The sequence below is a fragment of the Labrus bergylta genome, chromosome 23, assembly GCF_963930695.1.
Source record: "Labrus bergylta chromosome 23, fLabBer1.1, whole genome shotgun sequence".
Taxonomy (NCBI): domain Eukaryota; kingdom Metazoa; phylum Chordata; class Actinopteri; order Labriformes; family Labridae; genus Labrus; species Labrus bergylta.
The window spans coordinates 514,605-534,322 of record NC_089217.1 but is presented as its reverse complement, the minus strand read 5'-3'; the positions used below and the strand labels follow the sequence as shown (position 1 = coordinate 534,322).

The following is a 19,718-nucleotide window of genomic DNA, read 5'->3' as shown; positions in this document are numbered from 1 at the left end:
ACTATTTTCCACATTTTTTTGTAAACTATGAAAAAAAAACGTATGCAAAGCAGACCGTTGTTTAACCATTTAATGACCTGAGCTAAATGCAGAAAGCTTTTTGTTTTAAAATGAACCACGTTACAGACTTGATTCTGAGAAAAAAAACAAATAAATTAGAACGAAGAAATCAAAATATTTGATTTCCTTTTATTAAAGGGTATCTTTAGCGAGCCTTTTGATTCTGATCTACAAAGCCTGACTATTTTTTCAACTATATTTTAAAAAACAAAACCTGTGACCCGCCAGCGATTCTAACACGACTATTTTGGCCCGCAAGAAAAAATGTTTGGATACCACTGCATTAGAGGATACTTTTAAACTGTAGTTTTGCAGCTTCACATTTATTATTTTTGGGCTTTTGTTGTGTTAAAATCTGCCGTTAAAATTGTTAATCATAACATTTCTTACTTGATTAAAATTTTAAAGATTCAAACATGAAGGGAGTCTGGATATTCAGTTTAGCATTAGTTCCTTCACTAATGACATTTTGTGTTGTGTTTGTGCGTCGTCGTATTTCCCCACAGTGAGCGCGCTCTGCAGTCGACTGATCTGGTCTGTGGTCGGAGCGGGATCCTCGTAGTGTAGCCGCAGCCAGGGCTCGCCTGAAATTACACAAATCAGACATCAGAGAAGGTCCTTGAACTCACCGTCATCATCATCATCATCATCGATCTCTTACCTTTCACAACCCTCTGACCGAGTGACACCAGTAGCTCTGCCCCCACGCTGTGATTGACAGGTTCTCCGGCCTTTGATCGCCCCGCCCCCAATTTGTGAAGAATTTCAGCGAGCACCAAACCGTCGAAGTCCACGGCAACACCTGCAGGAGGAAGCGGAGAGATTAATGAATTTGTCCAAATGACGTATAACACACCCCCAAAATTGACCAAACTTGGCGTGCACTCACACAGGGCACCATTTTCACCGTACCAAGCTGCACGCAATAAACCTAAACACTACGTACTGCAGTGGGCGTGGCTTCTGGTGGTGATGAGCCCAGGAGGCGGGGCTTAGTTTGAATGTTGTGTTGTGTCTTGTGACAGTTTTACCCTCTGCTGATGTCTTCAGTTCCTTCTGATGTTTGGCTTTTCTCAGGACGCTGTAGTAATCTGAGTGGGCGGAGCAAAGCAAGCGAGCCATCTCTTTGGCCACGCCCTGTTTCTCCATCATGGCCTGGAATTTAGACAGAGCGGCTCCACCAGTCACAGCCTCAGAAATCTTCTTTCTGCCCTCTGATAGGTTGGACGCCGAGCCGGTCGTCATCAACAAAAAGCCGCCTGAAGAGACGGAAACAAAACGAGTGAAGAATAAAATCGACATTACTTTTCAAACGTCTGCTGAAGAAAAAAAGAAAGTTAACTTAATGATTTAATGTCGTTCGTTAATGTCAGGTCCTGCCGTTACCCAAAGTCGTGACGAGCTCCATCAGGTCGTCGGGTCCTCTTCCCTTCAGCGTCTCCAAAGACTCGATCACCTCCAGGCTGTTTCCTACAAATCGACCAATCGTAGCGTCCATACAGCTAAGCACCGCCCCTGTACGCATGCCCAGGCCATTTCCTGCATTCACCTTTAGTCACACAGTAACCATTAAATAAAAGTTATAACAACAGTTTCATTTGTTTTAGTAATTAAAGCTCCTGTGAGGAACTTTTGGATTCTGTCGATTTTGGCGCCTCCTGTGGATAAATCTTGACTTAAGGACCTGATCACACAAATAACCGTCACCATAAACGCGGTCGCTCCAAAAACAACTGAGTGCATGTGAAAAACAACATCTGGGCGCGCCTGTGGAGTCGGCCTGCAGCTTGTTTGTAATCACTTTGTTGGACAGGTATCTTGACAGGTATAATGAATAATATGACAATGTTTTATTCCTTACGAGAGACTGGGCTAATTCTTTAGCGCTCTGCAGGTCTTTATAGAGAGCGGCTCGACCAAACTTCACATCCAGAACCAGAGCGGACAGAGACTCGGCACCTTTCTTTGAGATGATGGATCCTGAAATGAAAACAACGTCATGTTTTAATATAAATTAATAGTATTATTCCATCCTATATTGAGTAGTTCAGTACCAGTAATCAGGGGTAAACTGTCCACAGTGCTGGTGGCGTCCCGCAGGGCATACAGGACTCGATCTGCAGGAACCAACATCTCCGTCTGACCCACAATGCAACAGCCCACCGATTCCAGGATCTCCCGAATCTGCACGAGTAAACTTCTATTAATGACTTCAATACAGACGTACAGATACTGTCTGAACTGTTCAACCTCAAAGTCAAACTCTGTCCCAGGTTTTGTTCATTGGTTCTATCTTTGGCAGCTTAATGTGCCACAAAGTGTAAATCTACTTCTGAACTACAGGATAATCTGGTTTATTTGAGGTCTGCTTCCCACTTCCTGTCAGAGTAGTGTTCATGACTCGAGGCTGCTCAGAACAGATGATTCTTAGTGTGAGTGGTATAAAGATCCAATCTGCCCAGGTAGTACCTCTTCTTTTAAACATTGTAAACGGTAAACAACGGTTTCTTTGGTAAGCCATTGTTATTAGCTTAATGCTAACATGCTAACAAGCTCATGTGTAGCTTTAGCATCTGCGTTGTTGTTGTTGTTTTTTCTTGTGTCACCTTTATCGCTGATTGGTGGATGTTGTATCCCGGGATTGATTCCAGTTTATCCAGAGTTCCTCCTGTATGAGCTAAGCCCCGCCCACTGATCATAGGCACCTGATCAGACAGAAACACACTCCTGCAGTGTTATGACATCACAGAAGAAATGACCATATAAGACTCTATATAAGAACAGGACAAAGCCCGTTGGATTAATCAGGGAAGACAGTGTTGAAGTGTCTTAAACCTGCAGCATTTCTAATGGCCAGTAGGGGGCGAAAGAAGTCCCATTGTATAGAAGTCTATGATAAAGTGCTCTGCCTTCTCACTTCATTCATTCATTTAAGTCTTCATTTGTGATTTTTCACACTTAAATGTAGAAATCAAGTATCTCCTCTGAAAATAACTCTGTGAGTCATGACTGTCTACAATGGGTGTAACACCCGAGTCCCACTGTCTGTGATGTTTTCAGAGTTTTCAGAGTCCTATCTTCACTTTGTTTACATCGCCCGGACGGCCGGCTGACTCCTCCCCTTGTGTATAAAAGTTGTTTAATTGAGGGACTAGAGAAAAGAAGAATAACATACTGTACTCACTGCTTAACTGTGTTTCTAGATCACGCTCATTTCAGGTAAATTTACATGCAGTGTGAAGATACCAGCATAATAAAGATCACTAGCATTAGCATGCTAACACAACAATGCAGCGCCAGTTGTTTTGTAGTTCAAGTTAGCTTGAAATAGCTGAAAAGTGCATGATGACGTCAGAGGAAAATATGAACATAGCTGACATCACAGAGGCTACATTCAATTATTTTATGCAGTAAATGAAAATCAACAAACAGCATGTGTGTGTGTGTGTGTGTGTGTGTGTGTGTGTGTGTGTGTGTGTGGTTGTGTACCTTGCATCCACAGGCAGCTAGCGCCGGCGCTAACACCAGACTGACTTTATCTCCCACCCCTCCTGTTGAGTGTTTATCAACTACACGCCCCTCCCACTCCTTTGGCCATGACATCACCTCCCCCGATGACATCATCTCTCGGGTCAGAGTCGTGGTCTCCGTGTTGACCATCCCCTTCTGCCAGATTGCCATCAGCATGGCCCCTGACGAGAAAAAACGCAGGTGATGAAATGAGATCAGATTCAGGGAAACGTTGAATCTTTTCGTTGAAAGTTTTCGTACCGATCTGACATTCCTGAATGGTTTTGTTCGTCACGGCCTGGATGAAAGTTTTGATTTCCTGGTCACACAGCTCCTTTCCGTCTCTCTTCTTCTTGATCAGATCCGGGATGGACTCCATATTGACTTCCAAAACAAACAAACAAGCAAACAATCAAGCAGAGTATGACGCAATAACTAAAAAGCGACAATAATGATTCCAAAACATGAAAATAAAGATTAAATATTCAAACCTACTCATCGTCTTTGTCTCACCTGAGCAGGTAGAATAAAGTCAAAACCAGTTATGCATCGCAACATAACAAATCATCAGCAGAGCCAGAACATCCGGCTCTCCTCATGAGTCACAAACCTGGGAGGCCACACCAGTTTAAAAAGTTTGGACACGCCCCTGGATACATGTACCATGTTTTTACATAAAATGATCTACAGTAAGATTGGGAGGAATAAGTGAACATGTCAACATTAAAATAAAGAATCAGAGATCACCTCTGAAGCTTAAAAAGTAAATAAAGACCTCATTAATCTGGCTTCATCATGACGTCCTCTGGAGCCCTCTAGTGGTCACACAGCAACATTACTCACTATTTAATCTACAAACATAAATAACTTGTTACAGACATGTTGCGTTCAGGATCACCCACAGAGTCAGGAAACAATCAGAGCATCTTTTTCGGCAGGAAACAGAACAGCAGCAGCAGGGTGCGTGTTAATGAGATGTCTTTTATTCACACTTAATTCACACAAGCAGACGTCGTGATGATCATTTCACTTCCTGTCTCTTTTAATTATTGGATTTAAATGAACAACAACACAACACATTAGAGCAGGGGTGTCCAAAGTGCGGCCCTTGAGGGATTTTTTAGCGGCCCGTGACTTCAAATGAAGAATCAGAAGATTTTGGCCCGAGGCCTTGATTAAGATTGGCACATTATCTTCTTTTTCTTTTTCATGTTAACAAGGGCTGAACAATATTCCTAAAATAGAAAATGTTCAGTGACATGTATGTTGTTGTTGTTTTTTAAATCTACAGCTTTTACTATTTTCCACATTTTTTTGTAAACTATGAAAAAAAAACGTATGCAAAGCGGACCGTTGTTTAACCATTTAATGACCTGAGCTAAATGCAGAAAGCTTTTTGTTTTAAAATGAACCACGTTACAGACTTGATTCTGAGAAAAAAAACAAATAAATTAGAACGAAGAAATCAAAATATTTGATTTCCTTTTATTAAAGGGTATCTTTAGCGAGCCTTTTGATTCTGATCTACAAAGCCTGACTATTTTTTCAACTATATTTTAAAAAACAAAACCTGTGACCCGCCAGCGATTCTAACACGACTATTTTGGCCCGCAAGAAAAAATGTTTGGATACCACTGCATTAGAGGATACTTTTAAACTGTAGTTTTGCAGCTTCACATTTATTATTTTTGGGCTTTTGTTGTGTTAAAATCTGCCGTTAAAATTGTTAATCATAACATTTCTTACTTGATTAAAATTTTAAAGATTCAAACATGAAGGGAGTCTGGATATTCAGTTTAGCATTAGTTCCTTCACTAATGACATTTTGTGTTGTGTTTGTGCGTCGTCGTATTTCCCCACAGTGAGCGCGCTCTGCAGTCGACTGATCTGGTCTGTGGTCGGAGCGGGATCCTCGTAGTGTAGCCGCAGCCAGGGCTCGCCTGAAATTACACAAATCAGACATCAGAGAAGGTCCTTGAACTCACCGTCATCATCATCATCATCATCGATCTCTTACCTTTCACAACCCTCTGACCGAGTGACACCAGTAGCTCTGCCCCCACGCTGTGATTGACAGGTTCTCCGGCCTTTGATCGCCCCGCCCCCAATTTGTGAAGAATTTCAGCGAGCACCAAACCGTCGAAGTCCACGGCAACACCTGCAGGAGGAAGCGGAGAGATTAATGAATTTGTCCAAATGACGTATAACACACCCCCAAAATTGACCAAACTTGGCGTGCACTCACACAGGGCACCATTTTCACCGTACCAAGCTGCACGCAATAAACCTAAACACTACGTACTGCAGTGGGCGTGGCTTCTGGTGGTGATGAGCCCAGGAGGCGGGGCTTAGTTTGAATGTTGTGTTGTGTCTTGTGACAGTTTTACCCTCTGCTGATGTCTTCAGTTCCTTCTGATGTTTGGCTTTTCTCAGGACGCTGTAGTAATCTGAGTGGGCGGAGCAAAGCAAGCGAGCCATCTCTTTGGCCACGCCCTGTTTCTCCATCATGGCCTGGAATTTAGACAGAGCGGCTCCACCAGTCACAGCCTCAGAAATCTTCTTTCTGCCCTCTGATAGGTTGGACGCCGAGCCGGTCGTCATCAACAAAAAGCCGCCTGAAGAGACGGAAACAAAACGAGTGAAGAATAAAATCGACATTACTTTTCAAACGTCTGCTGAAGAAAAAAAGAAAGTTAACTTAATGATTTAATGTCGTTCGTTAATGTCAGGTCCTGCCGTTACCCAAAGTCGTGACGAGCTCCATCAGGTCGTCGGGTCCTCTTCCCTTCAGCGTCTCCAAAGACTCGATCACCTCCAGGCTGTTTCCTACAAATCGACCAATCGTAGCGTCCATACAGCTAAGCACCGCCCCTGTACGCATGCCCAGGCCATTTCCTGCATTCACCTTTAGTCACACAGTAACCATTAAATAAAAGTTATAACAACAGTTTCATTTGTTTTAGTAATTAAAGCTCCTGTGAGGAACTTTTGGATTCTGTCGATTTTGGCGCCTCCTGTGGATAAATCTTGACTTAAGGACCTGATCACACAAATAACCGTCACCATAAACGCGGTCGCTCCAAAAACAACTGAGTGCATGTGAAAAACAACATCTGGGCGCGCCTGTGGAGTCGGCCTGCAGCTTGTTTGTAATCACTTTGTTGGACAGGTATCTTGACAGGTATAATGAATAATATGACAATGTTTTATTCCTTACGAGAGACTGGGCTAATTCTTTAGCGCTCTGCAGGTCTTTATAGAGAGCGGCTCGACCAAACTTCACATCCAGAACCAGAGCGGACAGAGACTCGGCACCTTTCTTTGAGATGATGGATCCTGAAATGAAAACAACGTCATGTTTTAATATAAATTAATAGTATTATTCCATCCTATATTGAGTAGTTCAGTACCAGTAATCAGGGGTAAACTGTCCACAGTGCTGGTGGCGTCCCGCAGGGCATACAGGACTCGATCTGCAGGAACCAACATCTCCGTCTGACCCACAATGCAACAGCCCACCGATTCCAGGATCTCCCGAATCTGCACGAGTAAACTTCTATTAATGACTTCAATACAGACGTACAGATACTGTCTGAACTGTTCAACCTCAAAGTCAAACTCTGTCCCAGGTTTTGTTCATTGGTTCTATCTTTGGCAGCTTAATGTGCCACAAAGTGTAAATCTACTTCTGAACTACAGGATAATCTGGTTTATTTGAGGTCTGCTTCCCACTTCCTGTCAGAGTAGTGTTCATGACTCGAGGCTGCTCAGAACAGATGATTCTTAGTGTGAGTGGTATAAAGATCCAATCTGCCCAGGTAGTACCTCTTCTTTTAAACATTGTAAACGGTAAACAACGGTTTCTTTGGTAAGCCATTGTTATTAGCTTAATGCTAACATGCTAACAAGCTCATGTGTAGCTTTAGCATCTGCGTTGTTGTTGTTGTTTTTTCTTGTGTCACCTTTATCGCTGATTGGTGGATGTTGTATCCCGGGATTGATTCCAGTTTATCCAGAGTTCCTCCTGTATGAGCTAAGCCCCGCCCACTGATCATAGGCACCTGATCAGACAGAAACACACTCCTGCAGTGTTATGACATCACAGAAGAAATGACCATATAAGACTCTATATAAGAACAGGACAAAGCCCGTTGGATTAATCAGGGAAGACAGTGTTGAAGTGTCTTAAACCTGCAGCATTTCTAATGGCCAGTAGGGGGCGAAAGAAGTCCCATTGTATAGAAGTCTATGATAAAGTGCTCTGCCTTCTCACTTCATTCATTCATTTAAGTCTTCATTTGTGATTTTTCACACTTAAATGTAGAAATCAAGTATCTCCTCTGAAAATAACTCTGTGAGTCATGACTGTCTACAATGGGTGTAACACCCGAGTCCCACTGTCTGTGATGTTTTCAGAGTTTTCAGAGTCCTATCTTCACTTTGTTTACATCGCCCGGACGGCCGGCTGACTCCTCCCCTTGTGTATAAAAGTTGTTTAATTGAGGGACTAGAGAAAAGAAGAATAACATACTGTACTCACTGCTTAACTGTGTTTCTAGATCACGCTCATTTCAGGTAAATTTACATGCAGTGTGAAGATACCAGCATAATAAAGATCACTAGCATTAGCATGCTAACACAACAATGCAGCGCCAGTTGTTTTGTAGTTCAAGTTAGCTTGAAATAGCTGAAAAGTGCATGATGACGTCAGAGGAAAATATGAACATAGCTGACATCACAGAGGCTACATTCAATTATTTTATGCAGTAAATGAAAATCAACAAACAGCATGTGTGTGTGTGTGTGTGTGTGTGTGTGTGTGTGTGTGTGTGTGTGGTTGTGTACCTTGCATCCACAGGCAGCTAGCGCCGGCGCTAACACCAGACTGACTTTATCTCCCACCCCTCCTGTTGAGTGTTTATCAACTACACGCCCCTCCCACTCCTTTGGCCATGACATCACCTCCCCCGATGACATCATCTCTCGGGTCAGAGTCGTGGTCTCCGTGTTGACCATCCCCTTCTGCCAGATTGCCATCAGCATGGCCCCTGACGAGAAAAAACGCAGGTGATGAAATGAGATCAGATTCAGGGAAACGTTGAATCTTTTCGTTGAAAGTTTTCGTACCGATCTGACATTCCTGAATGGTTTTGTTCGTCACGGCCTGGATGAAAGTTTTGATTTCCTGGTCACACAGCTCCTTTCCGTCTCTCTTCTTCTTGATCAGATCCGGGATGGACTCCATATTGACTTCCAAAACAAACAAACAAGCAAACAATCAAGCAGAGTATGACGCAATAACTAAAAAGCGACAATAATGATTCCAAAACATGAAAATAAAGATTAAATATTCAAACCTACTCATCGTCTTTGTCTCACCTGAGCAGGTAGAATAAAGTCAAAACCAGTTATGCATCGCAACATAACAAATCATCAGCAGAGCCAGAACATCCGGCTCTCCTCATGAGTCACAAACCTGGGAGGCCACACCAGTTTAAAAAGTTTGGACACGCCCCTGGATACATGTACCATGTTTTTACATAAAATGATCTACAGTAAGATTGGGAGGAATAAGTGAACATGTCAACATTAAAATAAAGAATCAGAGATCACCTCTGAAGCTTAAAAAGTAAATAAAGACCTCATTAATCTGGCTTCATCATGACGTCCTCTGGAGCCCTCTAGTGGTCACACAGCAACATTACTCACTATTTAATCTACAAACATAAATAACTTGTTACAGACATGTTGCGTTCAGGATCACCCACAGAGTCAGGAAACAATCAGAGCATCTTTTTCGGCAGGAAACAGAACAGCAGCAGCAGGGTGCGTGTTAATGAGATGTCTTTTATTCACACTTAATTCACACAAGCAGACGTCGTGATGATCATTTCACTTCCTGTCTCTTTTAATTATTGGATTTAAATGAACAACAACACAACACATTAGAGCAGGGGTGTCCAAAGTGCGGCCCTTGAGGGATTTTTTAGCGGCCCGTGACTTCAAATGAAGAATCAGAAGATTTTGGCCCGAGGCCTTGATTAAGATTGGCACATTATCTTCTTTTTCTTTTTCATGTTAACAAGGGCTGAACAATATTCCTAAAATAGAAAATGTTCAGTGACATGTATGTTGTTGTTGTTTTTTAAATCTACAGCTTTTACTATTTTCCACATTTTTTTGTAAACTATGAAAAAAAAACGTATGCAAAGCGGACCGTTGTTTAACCATTTAATGACCTGAGCTAAATGCAGAAAGCTTTTTGTTTTAAAATGAACCACGTTACAGACTTGATTCTGAGAAAAAAAACAAATAAATTAGAACGAAGAAATCAAAATATTTGATTTCCTTTTATTAAAGGGTATCTTTAGCGAGCCTTTTGATTCTGATCTACAAAGCCTGACTATTTTTTCAACTATATTTTAAAAAACAAAACCTGTGACCCGCCAGCGATTCTAACACGACTATTTTGGCCCGCAAGAAAAAATGTTTGGATACCACTGCATTAGAGGATACTTTTAAACTGTAGTTTTGCAGCTTCACATTTATTATTTTTGGGCTTTTGTTGTGTTAAAATCTGCCGTTAAAATTGTTAATCATAACATTTCTTACTTGATTAAAATTTTAAAGATTCAAACATGAAGGGAGTCTGGATATTCAGTTTAGCATTAGTTCCTTCACTAATGACATTTTGTGTTGTGTTTGTGCGTCGTCGTATTTCCCCACAGTGAGCGCGCTCTGCAGTCGACTGATCTGGTCTGTGGTCGGAGCGGGATCCTCGTAGTGTAGCCGCAGCCAGGGCTCGCCTGAAATTACACAAATCAGACATCAGAGAAGGTCCTTGAACTCACCGTCATCATCATCATCGATCTCTTACCTTTCACAACCCTCTGACCGAGTGACACCAGTAGCTCTGCCCCCACGCTGTGATTGACAGGTTCTCCGGCCTTTGATCGCCCCGCCCCCAATTTGTGAAGAATTTCAGCGAGCACCAAACCGTCGAAGTCCACGGCAACACCTGCAGGAGGAAGCGGAGAGATTAATGAATTTGTCCAAATGACGTATAACACACCCCCAAAATTGACCAAACTTGGCGTGCACTCACACAGGGCACCATTTTCACCGTACCAAGCTGCACGCAATAAACCTAAACACTACGTACTGCAGTGGGCGTGGCTTCTGGTGGTGATGAGCCCAGGAGGCGGGGCTTAGTTTGAATGTTGTGTTGTGTCTTGTGACAGTTTTACCCTCTGCTGATGTCTTCAGTTCCTTCTGATGTTTGGCTTTTCTCAGGACGCTGTAGTAATCTGAGTGGGCGGAGCAAAGCAAGCGAGCCATCTCTTTGGCCACGCCCTGTTTCTCCATCATGGCCTGGAATTTAGACAGAGCGGCTCCACCAGTCACAGCCTCAGAAATCTTCTTTCTGCCCTCTGATAGGTTGGACGCCGAGCCGGTCGTCATCAACAAAAAGCCGCCTGAAGAGACGGAAACAAAACGAGTGAAGAATAAAATCGACATTACTTTTCAAACGTCTGCTGAAGAAAAAAAGAAAGTTAACTTAATGATTTAATGTCGTTCGTTAATGTCAGGTCCTGCCGTTACCCAAAGTCGTGACGAGCTCCATCAGGTCGTCGGGTCCTCTTCCCTTCAGCGTCTCCAAAGACTCGATCACCTCCAGGCTGTTTCCTACAAATCGACCAATCGTAGCGTCCATACAGCTAAGCACCGCCCCTGTACGCATGCCCAGGCCATTTCCTGCATTCACCTTTAGTCACACAGTAACCATTAAATAAAAGTTATAACAACAGTTTCATTTGTTTTAGTAATTAAAGCTCCTGTGAGGAACTTTTGGATTCTGTCGATTTTGGCGCCTCCTGTGGATAAATCTTGACTTAAGGACCTGATCACACAAATAACCGTCACCATAAACGCGGTCGCTCCAAAAACAACTGAGTGCATGTGAAAAACAACATCTGGGCGCGCCTGTGGAGTCGGCCTGCAGCTTGTTTGTAATCACTTTGTTGGACAGGTATCTTGACAGGTATAATGAATAATATGACAATGTTTTATTCCTTACGAGAGACTGGGCTAATTCTTTAGCGCTCTGCAGGTCTTTATAGAGAGCGGCTCGACCAAACTTCACATCCAGAACCAGAGCGGACAGAGACTCGGCACCTTTCTTTGAGATGATGGATCCTGAAATGAAAACAACGTCATGTTTTAATATAAATTAATAGTATTATTCCATCCTATATTGAGTAGTTCAGTACCAGTAATCAGGGGTAAACTGTCCACAGTGCTGGTGGCGTCCCGCAGGGCATACAGGACTCGATCTGCAGGAACCAACATCTCCGTCTGACCCACAATGCAACAGCCCACCGATTCCAGGATCTCCCGAATCTGCACGAGTAAACTTCTATTAATGACTTCAATACAGACGTACAGATACTGTCTGAACTGTTCAACCTCAAAGTCAAACTCTGTCCCAGGTTTTGTTCATTGGTTCTATCTTTGGCAGCTTAATGTGCCACAAAGTGTAAATCTACTTCTGAACTACAGGATAATCTGGTTTATTTGAGGTCTGCTTCCCACTTCCTGTCAGAGTAGTGTTCATGACTCGAGGCTGCTCAGAACAGATGATTCTTAGTGTGAGTGGTATAAAGATCCAATCTGCCCAGGTAGTACCTCTTCTTTTAAACATTGTAAACGGTAAACAACGGTTTCTTTGGTAAGCCATTGTTATTAGCTTAATGCTAACATGCTAACAAGCTCATGTGTAGCTTTAGCATCTGCGTTGTTGTTGTTGTTTTTTCTTGTGTCACCTTTATCGCTGATTGGTGGATGTTGTATCCCGGGATTGATTCCAGTTTATCCAGAGTTCCTCCTGTATGAGCTAAGCCCCGCCCACTGATCATAGGCACCTGATCAGACAGAAACACACTCCTGCAGTGTTATGACATCACAGAAGAAATGACCATATAAGACTCTATATAAGAACAGGACAAAGCCCGTTGGATTAATCAGGGAAGACAGTGTTGAAGTGTCTTAAACCTGCAGCATTTCTAATGGCCAGTAGGGGGCGAAAGAAGTCCCATTGTATAGAAGTCTATGATAAAGTGCTCTGCCTTCTCACTTCATTCATTCATTTAAGTCTTCATTTGTGATTTTTCACACTTAAATGTAGAAATCAAGTATCTCCTCTGAAAATAACTCTGTGAGTCATGACTGTCTACAATGGGTGTAACACCCGAGTCCCACTGTCTGTGATGTTTTCAGAGTTTTCAGAGTCCTATCTTCACTTTGTTTACATCGCCCGGACGGCCGGCTGACTCCTCCCCTTGTGTATAAAAGTTGTTTAATTGAGGGACTAGAGAAAAGAAGAATAACATACTGTACTCACTGCTTAACTGTGTTTCTAGATCACGCTCATTTCAGGTAAATTTACATGCAGTGTGAAGATACCAGCATAATAAAGATCACTAGCATTAGCATGCTAACACAACAATGCAGCGCCAGTTGTTTTGTAGTTCAAGTTAGCTTGAAATAGCTGAAAAGTGCATGATGACGTCAGAGGAAAATATGAACATAGCTGACATCACAGAGGCTACATTCAATTATTTTATGCAGTAAATGAAAATCAACAAACAGCATGTGTGTGTGTGTGTGTGTGTGTGTGTGTGTGTGTGTGTGTGTGTGTGTGTGGTTGTGTACCTTGCATCCACAGGCAGCTAGCGCCGGCGCTAACACCAGACTGACTTTATCTCCCACCCCTCCTGTTGAGTGTTTATCAACTACACGCCCCTCCCACTCCTTTGGCCATGACATCACCTCCCCCGATGACATCATCTCTCGGGTCAGAGTCGTGGTCTCCGTGTTGACCATCCCCTTCTGCCAGATTGCCATCAGCATGGCCCCTGACGAGAAAAAACGCAGGTGATGAAATGAGATCAGATTCAGGGAAACGTTGAATCTTTTCGTTGAAAGTTTTCGTACCGATCTGACATTCCTGAATGGTTTTGTTCGTCACGGCCTGGATGAAAGTTTTGATTTCCTGGTCACACAGCTCCTTTCCGTCTCTCTTCTTCTTGATCAGATCCGGGATGGACTCCATATTGACTTCCAAAACAAACAAACAAGCAAACAATCAAGCAGAGTATGACGCAATAACTAAAAAGCGACAATAATGATTCCAAAACATGAAAATAAAGATTAAATATTCAAACCTACTCATCGTCTTTGTCTCACCTGAGCAGGTAGAATAAAGTCAAAACCAGTTATGCATCGCAACATAACAAATCATCAGCAGAGCCAGAACATCCGGCTCTCCTCATGAGTCACAAACCTGGGAGGCCACACCAGTTTAAAAAGTTTGGACACGCCCCTGGATACATGTACCATGTTTTTACATAAAATGATCTACAGTAAGATTGGGAGGAATAAGTGAACATGTCAACATTAAAATAAAGAATCAGAGATCACCTCTGAAGCTTAAAAAGTAAATAAAGACCTCATTAATCTGGCTTCATCATGACGTCCTCTGGAGCCCTCTAGTGGTCACACAGCAACATTACTCACTATTTAATCTACAAACATAAATAACTTGTTACAGACATGTTGCGTTCAGGATCACCCACAGAGTCAGGAAACAATCAGAGCATCTTTTTCGGCAGGAAACAGAACAGCAGCAGCAGGGTGCGTGTTAATGAGATGTCTTTTATTCACACTTAATTCACACAAGCAGACGTCGTGATGATCATTTCACTTCCTGTCTCTTTTAATTATTGGATTTAAATGAACAACAACACAACACATTAGAGCAGGGGTGTCCAAAGTGCGGCCCTTGAGGGATTTTTTAGCGGCCCGTGACTTCAAATGAAGAATCAGAAGATTTTGGCCCGAGGCCTTGATTAAGATTGGCACATTATCTTATTTTTCTTTTTCATGTTAACAAGGGCTGAACAATATTCCTAAAATAGAAAATGTTCAGTGACATGTATGTTGTTGTTGTTTTTTAAATCTACAGCTTTTACTATTTTCCACATTTTTTTGTAAACTATGAAAAAAAAACGTATGCAAAGCGGACCGTTGTTTAACCATTTAATGACCTGAGCTAAATGCAGAAAGCTTTTTGTTTTAAAATGAACCACGTTACAGACTTGATTCTGAGAAAAAAAACAAATAAATTAGAACGAAGAAATCAAAATATTTGATTTCCTTTTATTAAAGGGTATCTTTAGCGAGCCTTTTGATTCTGATCTACAAAGCCTGACTATTTTTTCAACTATATTTTAAAAAACAAAACCTGTGACCCGCCAGCGATTCTAACACGACTATTTTGGCCCGCAAGAAAAAATGTTTGGATACCACTGCATTAGAGGATACTTTTAAACTGTAGTTTTGCAGCTTCACATTTATTATTTTTGGGCTTTTGTTGTGTTAAAATCTGCCGTTAAAATTGTTAATCATAACATTTCTTACTTGATTAAAATTTTAAAGATTCAAACATGAAGGGAGTCTGGATATTCAGTTTAGCATTAGTTCCTTCACTAATGACATTTTGTGTTGTGTTTGTGCGTCGTCGTATTTCCCCACAGTGAGCGCGCTCTGCAGTCGACTGATCTGGTCTGTGGTCGGAGCGGGATCCTCGTAGTGTAGCCGCAGCCAGGGCTCGCCTGAAATTACACAAATCAGACATCAGAGAAGGTCCTTGAACTCACCGTCATCATCATCATCATCATCGATCTCTTACCTTTCACAACCCTCTGACCGAGTGACACCAGTAGCTCTGCCCCCACGCTGTGATTGACAGGTTCTCCGGCCTTTGATCGCCCCGCCCCCAATTTGTGAAGAATTTCAGCGAGCACCAAACCGTCGAAGTCCACGGCAACACCTGCAGGAGGAAGCGGAGAGATTAATGAATTTGTCCAAATGACGTATAACACACCCCCAAAATTGACCAAACTTGGCGTGCACTCACACAGGGCACCATTTTCACCGTACCAAGCTGCACGCAATAAACCTAAACACTACGTACTGCAGTGGGCGTGGCTTCTGGTGGTGATGAGCCCAGGAGGCGGGGCTTAGTTTGAATGTTGTGTTGTGTCTTGTGACAGTTTTACCCTCTGCTGATGTCTTCAGTTCCTTCTGATGTTTGGCTTTTCTCAGGACGCTGTAGTAATCTGAGTGGGCGGAGCAAAGCAAGCGAGCCATCTCTTTGGCCACGCCCTGTTTCTCCATCATGGCCTGGAATTTAGACAGAGCGGCTCCACCAGTCACAGCCTCAGAAATCTTCTTTCTGCCCTCTGAAAGGTTGGACACCGAGCCGGTCGTCATCAACAAAAAGCCGCCTGAAGAGACGGAAACAAAACGAGTGAAGAATAAAATCGACATTACTTTTCAAACGTCTGCTGAAGAAAAAAAGAAAGTTAACTTAATGATTTAATGTCGTTCGTTAATGTCAGGTCCTGCCGTTACCCAAAGTCGTGACGAGCTCCATCAGGTCGTCGGGTCCTCTTCCCTTCAGCGTCTCCAAAGACTCGATCACCTCCAGGCTGTTTCCTACAAATCGACCAATCGTAGCGTCCATACAGCTAAGCACCGCCCCTGTACGCATGCCCAGGCCGTTTCCTGCATTCACCTTTAGTCACACAGTAACCATTAAATAAAAGTTATAACAACAGTTTCATTTGTTTTAGTAATTAAAGCTCCTGTGAGGAACTTTTGGATTCTGTCGATTTTGGCGCCTCCTGTGGATAAATCTTGACTTAAGGACCTGATCACACAAATAACCATCACCATAAACGCGGTCGCTCCAAAAACAACTGAGTGCATGTGAAAAACAACATCTGGGCGCGCCTGTGGAGTCGGCCTGCAGCTTGTTTGTAATCACTTTGTTGGACAGGTATCTTGACAGGTATAATGAATAATATGACAATGTTTTATTCCTTACGAGAGACTGGGCTAATTCTTTAGCGCTCTGCAGGTCTTTATAGAGAGCGGCTCGACCAAACTTCACATCCAGAACCAGAGCGGACAGAGACTCGGCACCTTTCTTTGAGATGATGGATCCTGAAATGAAAACAACGTCATGTTTTAATATAAATTAATATTATTATTCCATCCTATATTGAGTAGTTCAGTACCAGTAATCAGGGGTAAACTGTCCACAGTGCTGGTGGCGTCCCGCAGGGCATACAGGACTCGATCTGCAGGAACCAACATCTCCGTCTGACCCACAATGCAACAGCCCACCGATTCCAGGATCTCCCGAATCTGCACGAGTAAACTTCTATTAATGACTTCAATACAGACGTACAGATACTGTCTGAACTGTTCAACCTCAAAGTCAAACTCTGTCCCAGGTTTTGTTCATTGGTTCTATCTTTGGCAGCTTAATGTGCCACAAAGTGTAAATCTACTTCTGAACTACAGGATAATCTGGTTTATTTGAGGTCTGCTTCCCACTTCCTGTCAGAGTAGTGTTCATGACTCGAGGCTGCTCAGAACAGATGATTCTTAGTGTGAGTGGTATAAAGATCCAATCTGCCCAGGTAGTACCTCTTCTTTTAAACATTGTAAACGGTAAACAACGGTTTCTTTGGTAAGCCATTGTTATTAGCTTAATGCTAACATGCTAACAAGCTCATGTGTAGGTTTAGCATCTGCGTTGTTGTTGTTGTTTTTTCTTGTGTCACCTTTGTCGCTGATTGGTGGATGTTGTATCCCGGGATTGATTCCAGTTTATCCAGAGTTCCTCCTGTATGAGCTAAGCCCCGCCCACTGATCATAGGCACCTGATCAGACAGAAACACACTCCTGCAGTGTTATGACATCACAGAAGAAATGACCATATAAGACTCTATATAAGAACAGGACAAAGCCCGTTGGATTAATCAGGGAAGACAGTGTTGAAGTGTCTTAAACCTGCAGCATTTCTAATGGCCAGTAGGGGGCGAAAGAAGTCCCATTGTATAGAAGTCTATGATAAAGTGCTCTGCCTTCTCACTTCATTCATTCATTTAAGTCTTCATATGTGATTGTTCACACTTAAATGTAGAAATCAAGTATCTCCTCTGAAAATAACTCTGTGAGTCATGACTGTCTACAATGGGTGTAACACCCGAGTCCCACTGTCTGTGATGTTTTCAGAGTTTTCAGAGTCCTATCTTCACTTTGTTTACATTGCCAGGACGGCCGGCTGACTCCTCCCCTCGTGTATAAAAGTTGTTTAATTGAGGGACTAGAGAAAAGAAGAATAACATACTGTACTCACTGCTTAACTGTGTTTCTAGATCACGCTCATTTCAGGTAAATTTACATGCAGTGTGAAGATACCAGCATAATAAAGATCACTAGCATTAGCATGCTAACACAACAATGCAGCGCCAGTTGTTTTGTAGTTCAAGTTAGCTTGAAATAGCTGAAAAGTGCATGATGACGTCAGAGGAAAATATGAACATAGCTGACATCACAGAGGCTACATTCAATTATTTTATGCAGTAAATGTAAATCAACAAACAGCATGTGTGTGTGTGTGTGTGTGTGTGTGTGTGTGTGTGTGTGTGTGTGTGTGTGTGTGTGTGGTTGTGTACCTTGCATCCACAGGCAGCTAGCGCCGGCGCTAACACCAGACTGACTTTATCTCCCACCCCTCCTGTTGAGTGTTTATCAACTACACGCCCCTCCCACTCCTTTGGCCATGACATCACCTCCCCCGATGACATCATCTCTCGGGTCAGAGTCGTGGTCTCCGTGTTGACCATCCCCTTCTGCCAGATTGCCATCAGCATGGCCCCTGACGAGAAAAAACGCAGGTGATGAAATGAGATCAGATTCAGGGAAACGTTGAATCTTTTCGTTGAAAGTTTTCGTACCGATCTGACATTCCTGAATGGTTTCGTTCGTCACGGCCTGGATGAAAGTTTTGATTTCCTGGTCACACAGCTCCTTTCCGTCTCTCTTCTTCTTGATCAGATCCGGGATGGACTCCATGTTGACTTCCAAAACAAACAAACAAGCAAACAATCAAGCAGAGTATGACGTAATAACTAAAAAGCGAAAATAATGATTCCAAAACATGAAAATAAAGATTAAATATTCAAACCTACTCATCGTCTTTGTCTCACCTGAGCAGGTAGAATAAAGTCAAAACCAGTTATGCATCGCAACATAACAAATCATCAGCAGAGCCAGAACATCCGGCTCTCCTCATGAGTCACAAACCTGGGAGGTTTTTGGGAATCTGCAAAAAAATAATAATAACCTGTTTCATGAACATATTTTGGATATTTCCAGTTGCCCCAAAGCAGCATACAAGAAAAGTTACCAAACGTCTTCGACCCAAAACTTGAGCTCCAATTTTTAAATACTGGAGGTCTCCTTTCAAAACAAAGCTTTAAAATCAATACATTTGGATCTAAACTCGTCCAGCACAATATTAACCTCAGGGATGTCGAGGAGTGGAAGCTCTAAACACACACACACTTTAAATGTGTAGTAAAGAAAAGGGACTTCATTACAGAAAACTTAAGAAAATGAAGCTGATTTTAAGGATAAACATGAAAAACAAAGATCCTCTTAAAGCGATGATCTGAGCAGATTCTCGTCCCTCTTGAACCATGAGGACACACACTCGCTGTAAACATGGAAACAAACACACAACATGTTTCTTACCTGGTCTGGAGCTCTCAGTCAAAGTGTCATCAACCTGCAGCTCATCGTAAAGCAAACGCAGGTCAACAGTCCACCGGCCAACGGGAGGAGAGCAGGTGGGAGGAGGAGGAGGGTAACAGCCAATCAGGTGTCAGTTGTGGTTAAATGTACAAGTGCACGTGCAGCTCTTATCATGGCCCAATCACCTTATCGCTTTCACCACACCCAGGGTTTTTTTTTAGATGTAAGGTGTTTACTCATCAGCTTATTTTTACATCGTTAAAAGCTCAGAGTTGTTTGCAGAATAGAGACTGAAATCGAATGTTTCAATGTTGTGATCGGAGTCAAATGTAAAAACTTACATTTATTTTAAAGGTCACATATCCTCCTCTTCTTCTTCAGTGTAAACAAGTCTCAGAGCTCCTCAAAACATGTGTGTGAAGTTTCTTGTTCTAAATCCTCTCTGATCCTGTATTTGATCATGTCTATAAACCCCT

General features: G+C 42.5%; 4 protein-coding genes across 10 annotated transcripts; all 4 read right to left on the bottom strand.

Annotated features, from left to right (window-relative positions):
• Window positions 1–56: 56 nt before the first annotated feature.
• LOC136177627 (thymidine phosphorylase-like) lies at window positions 57–4,384 on the bottom strand. Of its 2 annotated transcripts, none has more exons than XM_065951108.1 (10): window positions 4,066–4,384; window positions 3,832–3,954; window positions 3,550–3,752; window positions 2,667–2,765; window positions 2,115–2,244; window positions 1,922–2,040; window positions 1,447–1,609; window positions 1,092–1,319; window positions 722–862; window positions 57–644 (listed from the first exon to the last, which is right to left on the bottom strand). In XM_065951108.1, exons 1-10 carry the CDS (start codon window positions 4,067–4,069, stop codon window positions 496–498), a joined length of 1,359 nt encoding a protein of 452 aa, XP_065807180.1. In that variant the 5' UTR covers window positions 4,070–4,384; the 3' UTR covers window positions 57–495. The 2 variants fall into 2 exon arrangements, with proteins under 2 accessions (XP_065807180.1, XP_065807181.1); XM_065951109.1 differs by having other exon boundaries at window positions 4,084–4,384.
• A 147-nt stretch (window positions 4,385–4,531) lies between these two features.
• On the bottom strand, window positions 4,532–9,250 carry LOC109976767 (thymidine phosphorylase-like). Of its 2 annotated transcripts, none has more exons than XM_065951110.1 (10): window positions 8,932–9,250; window positions 8,698–8,820; window positions 8,416–8,618; window positions 7,533–7,631; window positions 6,981–7,110; window positions 6,788–6,906; window positions 6,313–6,475; window positions 5,958–6,185; window positions 5,588–5,728; window positions 4,532–5,510 (listed from the first exon to the last, which is right to left on the bottom strand). In XM_065951110.1, exons 1-10 carry the CDS (start codon window positions 8,933–8,935, stop codon window positions 5,362–5,364), a joined length of 1,359 nt encoding a protein of 452 aa, XP_065807182.1. In that variant the 5' UTR covers window positions 8,936–9,250; the 3' UTR covers window positions 4,532–5,361. The 2 variants fall into 2 exon arrangements, with proteins under 2 accessions (XP_065807182.1, XP_065807183.1); XM_065951111.1 differs by having other exon boundaries at window positions 8,950–9,250.
• Window positions 9,251–9,397: 147 nt separating this feature from the next.
• On the bottom strand, window positions 9,398–14,116 carry LOC136177626 (thymidine phosphorylase-like). 2 transcript variants are annotated; one of them, XM_065951106.1, is made up of 10 exons: window positions 13,798–14,116; window positions 13,564–13,686; window positions 13,282–13,484; window positions 12,393–12,491; window positions 11,841–11,970; window positions 11,648–11,766; window positions 11,173–11,335; window positions 10,818–11,045; window positions 10,448–10,588; window positions 9,398–10,376 (listed from the first exon to the last, which is right to left on the bottom strand). In XM_065951106.1, the coding sequence occupies exons 1-10, from the start codon at window positions 13,799–13,801 to the stop codon at window positions 10,228–10,230; spliced, it is 1,359 nt and encodes a 452-aa protein (XP_065807178.1). In that variant the 5' UTR covers window positions 13,802–14,116; the 3' UTR covers window positions 9,398–10,227. The 2 variants fall into 2 exon arrangements, with proteins under 2 accessions (XP_065807178.1, XP_065807179.1); XM_065951107.1 differs by having other exon boundaries at window positions 13,816–14,116.
• Window positions 14,117–14,263: 147 nt separating this feature from the next.
• Window positions 14,264–19,600, bottom strand: LOC110002739 (thymidine phosphorylase). 4 transcript variants are annotated; one of them, XM_065951104.1, is made up of 12 exons: window positions 19,584–19,600; window positions 19,243–19,276; window positions 18,678–18,811; window positions 18,444–18,566; window positions 18,162–18,364; window positions 17,265–17,363; window positions 16,713–16,842; window positions 16,520–16,638; window positions 16,045–16,207; window positions 15,690–15,917; window positions 15,320–15,460; window positions 14,264–15,242 (listed from the first exon to the last, which is right to left on the bottom strand). In XM_065951104.1, exons 3-12 carry the CDS (start codon window positions 18,679–18,681, stop codon window positions 15,094–15,096), a joined length of 1,359 nt encoding a protein of 452 aa, XP_065807176.1. In that variant the 5' UTR covers window positions 18,682–18,811; window positions 19,243–19,276; window positions 19,584–19,600; the 3' UTR covers window positions 14,264–15,093. The 4 variants fall into 4 exon arrangements, with proteins under 4 accessions (XP_065807176.1, XP_020514055.2, XP_029138110.2 ...); XM_020658399.3 differs by having other exon boundaries at window positions 18,696–18,811; window positions 19,584–19,599; XM_029282277.2 differs by lacking the exons at window positions 19,243–19,276; window positions 19,584–19,600 and adding an exon at window positions 19,012–19,198.
• Window positions 19,601–19,718: the final 118 nt, after the last annotated feature.

Excerpts from the sequence above, each read along its gene's own strand:
- LOC136177627 (XM_065951108.1), bottom strand. Across the intron at positions 3,753-3,831 it reads CATTCAGGAATGTCAGATCG|GGGCCATGCTGATGGCAATC; the intron begins GTACGAAAACTT and ends TTTTCTCGTCAG. Across the intron at positions 2,041-2,114 it reads CAGTTTACCCCTGATTACTG|GATCCATCATCTCAAAGAAA; the intron begins GTACTGAACTAC and ends TTTTCATTTCAG.
- LOC109976767 (XM_065951110.1), bottom strand. Across the intron at positions 8,619-8,697 it reads CATTCAGGAATGTCAGATCG|GGGCCATGCTGATGGCAATC; the intron begins GTACGAAAACTT and ends TTTTCTCGTCAG. Across the intron at positions 5,729-5,957 it reads ACTGAAGACATCAGCAGAGG|GTGTTGCCGTGGACTTCGAC; the intron begins GTAAAACTGTCA and ends TTCCTCCTGCAG.
- LOC136177626 (XM_065951106.1), bottom strand. Across the intron at positions 11,767-11,840 it reads CAGTTTACCCCTGATTACTG|GATCCATCATCTCAAAGAAA; the intron begins GTACTGAACTAC and ends TTTTCATTTCAG. Across the intron at positions 10,589-10,817 it reads ACTGAAGACATCAGCAGAGG|GTGTTGCCGTGGACTTCGAC; the intron begins GTAAAACTGTCA and ends TTCCTCCTGCAG.
- LOC110002739 (XM_065951104.1), bottom strand. Across the intron at positions 18,365-18,443 it reads CATTCAGGAATGTCAGATCG|GGGCCATGCTGATGGCAATC; the intron begins GTACGAAAACTT and ends TTTTCTCGTCAG. Across the intron at positions 16,843-17,264 it reads TCCACCAATCAGCGACAAAG|ATTCGGGAGATCCTGGAATC; the intron begins GTGACACAAGAA and ends TTACTCGTGCAG.